General features: G+C 34.4%; 1 protein-coding gene across 1 annotated transcript; it reads left to right on the forward strand.

Moving 5' to 3' along the window:
• The first annotated feature begins 2,776 nt into the window (after positions 1-2,776).
• LOC109587346 (uncharacterized) lies at positions 2,777-4,578 on the forward strand. The gene is made up of 9 exons (XM_020003588.1): positions 2,777-2,928; positions 2,979-3,247; positions 3,297-3,544; positions 3,591-3,701; positions 3,747-3,864; positions 3,911-3,969; positions 4,022-4,115; positions 4,164-4,289; positions 4,346-4,578. Exons 1-8 carry the CDS (start codon positions 2,777-2,779, stop codon positions 4,229-4,231), a joined length of 1,119 nt encoding a protein of 372 aa, XP_019859147.1. The 3' UTR covers positions 4,232-4,289; positions 4,346-4,578.
• The last annotated feature ends 1,780 nt before the right edge of the window (positions 4,579-6,358 follow it).

Genomic DNA, 6,358 nt, shown 5'->3' on the forward strand with positions numbered 1-6,358 from the left:
AGTGACAACAGCTTGTCCACGCTAGAGGAACAACTGTGACAAATTTATGTCTTATCCCTGCCATTGCCTGCTTCATCTACACCGAATAATGGGCTACCAAAGCTCTCTTTCGTTAGATCATTTAATACAGTTAGGTATTTCTTTCCTGCTCTGTCAAATAAGAGGAGCTTCTTCACCTTTTGAGTCCTGCTCTTGATCTCCTCGCCACAAAGAAAGCAAGCAGCAACCATGACTTTCCATATGGGTTACCAATAGTGTACGTGTAAGTATACGGACTGACATTACGTCAGTTGACCACGTGTAACCGCATCAGGTTCACCTGGTTTTGGGTGAAGCAGAACAAAGAAGGAATGCTCTATTGACCAGACCCTCCCGGAGGCACGGAGGGTGTGGTGAACCTATTGCAAATGAACATACAGCTAGCTAGATTTTCACATTGTCAAATACAAAAAATGAGGCGTAGAGGCTAGAGATGACTCATCAACAAATATGGCAAAAAGAAAATTAATCAAATAAATGTAGCTGACACTGACAATAAAAATGAAATATTAGTAAAGCAACACAAAGTAGCATTTCATCAACTGGCTACTCATTGTATTAATCATCATGATTATTATTATTATTGTTATTATTATTGTTATCATCCTTATCATCATCACCATCAATCATTATTATTGATTTAGTAGACACAGCACCATAATAGCCATTTACCCTTATGCTATACTATACATAAAAGCAGTCATTTACTCTTGATAAAAGTACTCTTGATGAAAGTACTCTTTAAAATAAAATTCATTTAATAAACTTATTATGATCAACACTATAGTGACAATTCAGCAGTCATATGATAGATTTCCCACTCACAATCTTTAAAACCCACTCATTATGACCATACATCAAGGTGTTACTATACTGCTGTGTCTGGACTATAGCAAAGTTATTTCCCCAAATCAAAGCAAACAAAACTCCAGACTGAATCAATTGTTTAAAGTACAATTGCATTGCATATAGATCTATTAGCTTTCAGATGCATGCTCATAGCTCAAAAGTTATATTAGAAAAAAAATGCCTTAAATTTCTACATGCTAGGTGCAATGGAACTTTAATGCATCTGTTTTTAAGAAATATGCCACATAAATTTTGATCATATTAGCCTTAAAGTGGCTCCTCAATATGACACATTACTTTTTGTGCATTTTCATCACAACCAGAAGTGCTACTTGTATAATCAAATAGGTCTAGGAGCCTACATGAAATGTGTCAAATAAGGAAAAATCATAATATCATGCATTGCTTTTTATGTGCTTCTGTCATGACTGCAGTCATGACAAAAGCACATAAAAAGCAATGTATCATATTAAAACCCACCTTATGCCTAAAAAGAGGAAAAACCACCAAAAAGAAGCAAAAGGAAGATTCAAAGGATAACATGCTTTGCTTGATGTCATTTGTAAAATTAAGAAGCATTAATTTTTAACTTGAAAAATAACATTAAACAAAAACAATTTTCTGTGCAAATCTTGTGGATTCTCTTAGACCTACAGTACTTCTCGGTTACCAGTACTCAGGCTGGCCTGATCTCCTGCCATACAACCTTCAGGAGCATATTGTTTACTAAAACTTCAGTTCTTGTAAATTTGTTTAGTAAGACCACACAACACTAATAAATTGAATAACATAAAGCCAATTAAACTTTAACTGAGCAAAGCTAAAACAATATACATTGTTATTAACAAGAGTACATAATATTTGTGTACTCTTGTCATTAATCATCACATCTATTCTTTAAATTTATTATAACCAACACTAGTGACCATTCAGTAGATTCCCACTCAAAACCCACTCTGTATGACCATACACAGCAATGTGTTTGTGAGGGATTAGCCAGTTAGGCACACCCACTCTATATGACCATACACAGCAATATGTTTGTGAGGGATTAGCCAGTTAGGCAAGCCTGGTATTATGGACATAACAGTGGATCAATTGATTAAGGTTAAGGTGTTACTACTGTTGTGTCTAGTCTCGGTAGTCTGGCCCCACCTCTTCATCATGTGGGTGGTGTTTGTCTAGATTACAGTGTATTGTTAAAGCCCCTAATAATAGAAATAATAACAAGAAATGATAAATTGATTTTACTCTTCAAAAATATTACAATTATATTCCATTTAGAAAGAAAGTTTTTAAAAGACACTCAAAGTTCAAAAAGTTTTACATCAGAACTGCTGAGCATTTTATTAGCAAAATAACCTTTAAAGGTACTTTGAATCTTTTTAATTTTGTACAGAAGACTTAAAAAACTCCTTTGAAACCTTGATATTAGATAATAATTAGAATTATACTAAAAAACTATCTGTGCAGTGTGCACTCCACTGTATGCTCACATTATTTAGGTGTTTCTAACTATAAAGGCCTTCATACACGAGGCGACTTGTTGCTAGCAACCAAGCAACATGTTGCCAAAAATAGAGCATCTTTCTATTTCTGGCAACATGTTGCTTACAAGGTCAAAGTAACCACAAATGTTGCTAGCAACAAGTTGCCTCGTGTATGAAGGCCTTTACATCATTCATTCTTCATAAAACATGATTTATACAAGGGCATAGCTACTCTTGATATTATGCTATACATTATGTATTAGATTTCTAATTTAGTGGGTGTGCAATGCAGCAATCAAAGTATACTCATTACTATAAGAAGTATTGTGGTTTCCTTTCCAATGACTATAAAAATGCTCTTGAAGCATAGTCTATTATCGAAATTCATTCAACAAAAGATGTTTTATTTGATTGTCTTCTTGTTCATTGGATCTTTAATAGCATTTGATGGTGTGACTACTTGTTACTGCCCACCCAGTAACCGTATCAATTTACAGCTATTGAAAAATATAGGAACTGCAGAACTTCAAGATAAACTTGGTGATTCAAGGTCGGCATAATAATTATCATTTTAATAACTATCTGTACTACTTTTGTTAGCAAGCAGATATGTGTTCCTTACTCTGCTACACATACTGGATTTAATTTGATTCCTGACTTTGGCAAAGCCAAGAGTGTTAAAGCTAAAACATTCTGTGGTCCTAAAAATAGTGATGGATCTATTGACTGTACAATAGACAGCACTGATTTTTCATTGGGAAAGTGCTATCCAGAAAAACACTTTTGCATTCATCAGGTAGTGTGTCCAGTAACTCATATGGCATCAATTCAGTGCTCCAGTCTTGATTTACCAAAATCTGATAGTGATGGTGAGGAGAATACGTGTACTATGTTAATTTTATTTTATTTTCATTACAGGAGAGTGTCTTGATTCAATTTTTATTACTAGTGGTATTTTACGTGAAAAACAATACTGTGGTAAAACAGATGATGGTTGTTTTTCTCCTTTTCAAGAAGCTGGTGGCAGTAAAATTAGGATTGTTTTTGCAGGTGGGCAGTGCTGTCAGAAATGTGGTTATCGCATCTGGGTCAAGTGTACACCACAATCATGTTATGCTAATAATGGAAAAATAGCACGAACTGAAAGAGATATAAAGAAGCATGAGGTACAAACCATTTTATTCTATTTCATAAATTTTATGTTAACTGCAGATTGAAGAAAGAGGTGCAGCAGGTCTACCAACTAGATATCCAAGGAAAGTAATAGTACCTGCTGGTGCTGTACTGACTTACAAAAACAGATTACTCACCGTCAAACTCACAGTAAGTGCATATTTTTAATGTTAATTTTATTACTGTTAATTGGAGAAAGCAACACTTCAAAAGATATGGACTTCTAAACTTCAAGTGAGGGATGACATAGCTTTTGGCCCTGGTGTACTGTTTGAGGCTAAAAGAAGTGCAAATAGATCATTTGTGGGCTATGGTAAACCATGCAACTATTTTTTATTAATTAATGTACTTTTCAAAAGGTGTTATGACTATCTATTATAACAAGGTTTACTACCACCAACAAGGAATTCCTCCAAATGTAAGTTGACAACTGCATTAGTATAGTTTAACTCTAATTCTAATCATTTCAGGAAATACCCACTGCCCTTGAGCAAGAATTTATCAATAATGTGGTTAAATATCTCAAAATTGAAGAGAAAAATAGTAACTCTTTTGATACAAAAGGTGGGCCAAAAAGCTATCGAGCTCCTTCTGGTTCATGTCAGTGTGTAGGAAACCCTGGTCCAGAAGGACCACCAGGACAAATAGGACCAACAGGACAAAGAGGACGAAGAGGATAACCAGCACCAACTGCACCACCATATGTAGAGCCGATTGGAGTGCCAGGGCCACCGGGCTGTAAGTCATAGTACAGTTTAATAAATAAAACCTACAACTCATGTCTTATTTTATAGTTGATGACTTAGCGAAATATTATGCAAATTACAGCTGCAAGCAAATTGTCAAGTCCTGGGCCATAAAATATGTGGAAAACAATATTAAACCAGCACCTCAATCTGTAGGACCACAGGGATCCCCCGGACTATTCCTTGGAAAATCCGGTTAACCAAGACCTGAACCACAAGTGACTTCCAGAGAATAAATATCTTTCATTAAATTGTCCTTGTTTTTGTTTGTTTAAAAGTGTTCAAACTACATGTAGCTATTAATAAAACATGCATGAAAATTGTATGATGCCATCAGCAGGGAAGTCACTACTAAAGAGATGTTGAGTTGTACAGCACTGCACACTCACTGTAATTTTAACATAAAAACCAGTTCACATGTAATAGTGCACTGCAAAAAAATTCTGTTGACTTCCCCTGTTTGGATCCAAAAGCAACACAAGGGAAAATGACCAGCATATCTTTTTCTTTCCTTTTTTAATTATATTAGGACAAAAACAACAACAACAAAAATAGTAATAATAATAATATTAGTAATAGCAATAATAATAATGATAATAATAATATAATAATAATAATACAACTTAAAAGTCTCTGTTTAGTGTTTAGCTAATTGACATGTCACACAAGCAGTGACTACTAAAATGCAAGTATTGTGAAAGACATAAATCAGCTCCATAAGCCTGTAGAAGAAATTAATATTAAAAATTATCATGCATGTGTCTGAATTAATTTTTGCAAGTCATATAATGATTTACAGTAGTTGTATCTTTGACTTTGGGGGGAAAGCAGAGGCTCCCTTACTCTGTCATAAGGTTCAAAAAATGATCCACTCAAATGAACAGGTGAGGCTTCCTCTTGAATCTGTCGCCAATGCCGAGGCAGCTTATGCCACAACCACCAAATCTTCATTATAATTTTATCCAATAAACCACTGACCCATAGAAAATGTAAAATAATGATGCCAATAAAAGAAATTATGATGATAGAATTTGTAATCCCATAAGTTACAATAATTCCCAGCTTGTAGCTGATTTTCAAAAAGTACCAACAGGTACAGTACACAAGAGCTGTGATGGAGAGGAGAGCAAAGTTAAAAATATTAAGTGACATTTGTTTGAATGGTCTGCATAATGGCCCAAGGCCATAAACCATAATACAGGGTGCATTGTGTATTTCATCAATAATGGCTAGGAGAGAATGTTACATTTTATTACATGATCCTTCTTAATCTCTTCCTGTCTGTCTTTCGCTCTCTCTCTTTTGTCCCACAGAGAGTCATTGGCTCAGATCATTGAGGCTGGTAAAAGAGTTATAGATGATCCTACATATCTTGCATGATTTTGGAGCTGCACGACCAGTGGAGAATCACATCAAATTTAAGCAGTTCTTGAATCACTTCAAGTCCACTCTGGCAGGAGTACTGGAACAAAACTGTTGACTTATTTAATTTAATTTTGATTTTATAAAATAATATTAAAAATGAATTTTTAAAATTGTCAAATAGAAAACTCAATGCTATTGTTTGATAATAAAAGTACGTAAAAAAATACAATACCAATAACAACAACAATAATAAAAAATTAAATGTAAGTACAAAATAAAGGTACATGTGTACATGCTATAATAAAACAAGTTATTATTTAAGGAAGAAAGGGAAGACTAACAAAAGAAAGCAAAGAGTATAGCTCCAGTGATACATGTTAATGGAGAATATATTAAAGATGAAGGATTGGTGATATTGGTAACCATTGTGGGTAAATGGTGTGATAGTGATTATGGTATTACAGTGGTGTAAGGTGGTAGAATAGGTATGATAGGTATATAATGGTGATAGGTTACATATGGTGCTGTAGTATAAGATGGTGTATTGGTAATATGGTGATAGGTTACTTACAATGGACTGATAAGGTGGTAATATGGTGATAAGGTTGTGTTTAAGATACAATATCCTGTCCTGGTGGGTCAACATGTTGTCCTTCAAGTTTCTCATGATATCCACTCACTTTCCTTTGTTCTGAA

Source organism: Amphimedon queenslandica, unplaced genomic scaffold (genome assembly GCF_000090795.2).
Source record: "Amphimedon queenslandica unplaced genomic scaffold, v1.1 AMPQUscaffold_12604, whole genome shotgun sequence".
Taxonomy (NCBI): Eukaryota; Metazoa; Porifera; class Demospongiae; order Haplosclerida; family Niphatidae; genus Amphimedon; species Amphimedon queenslandica.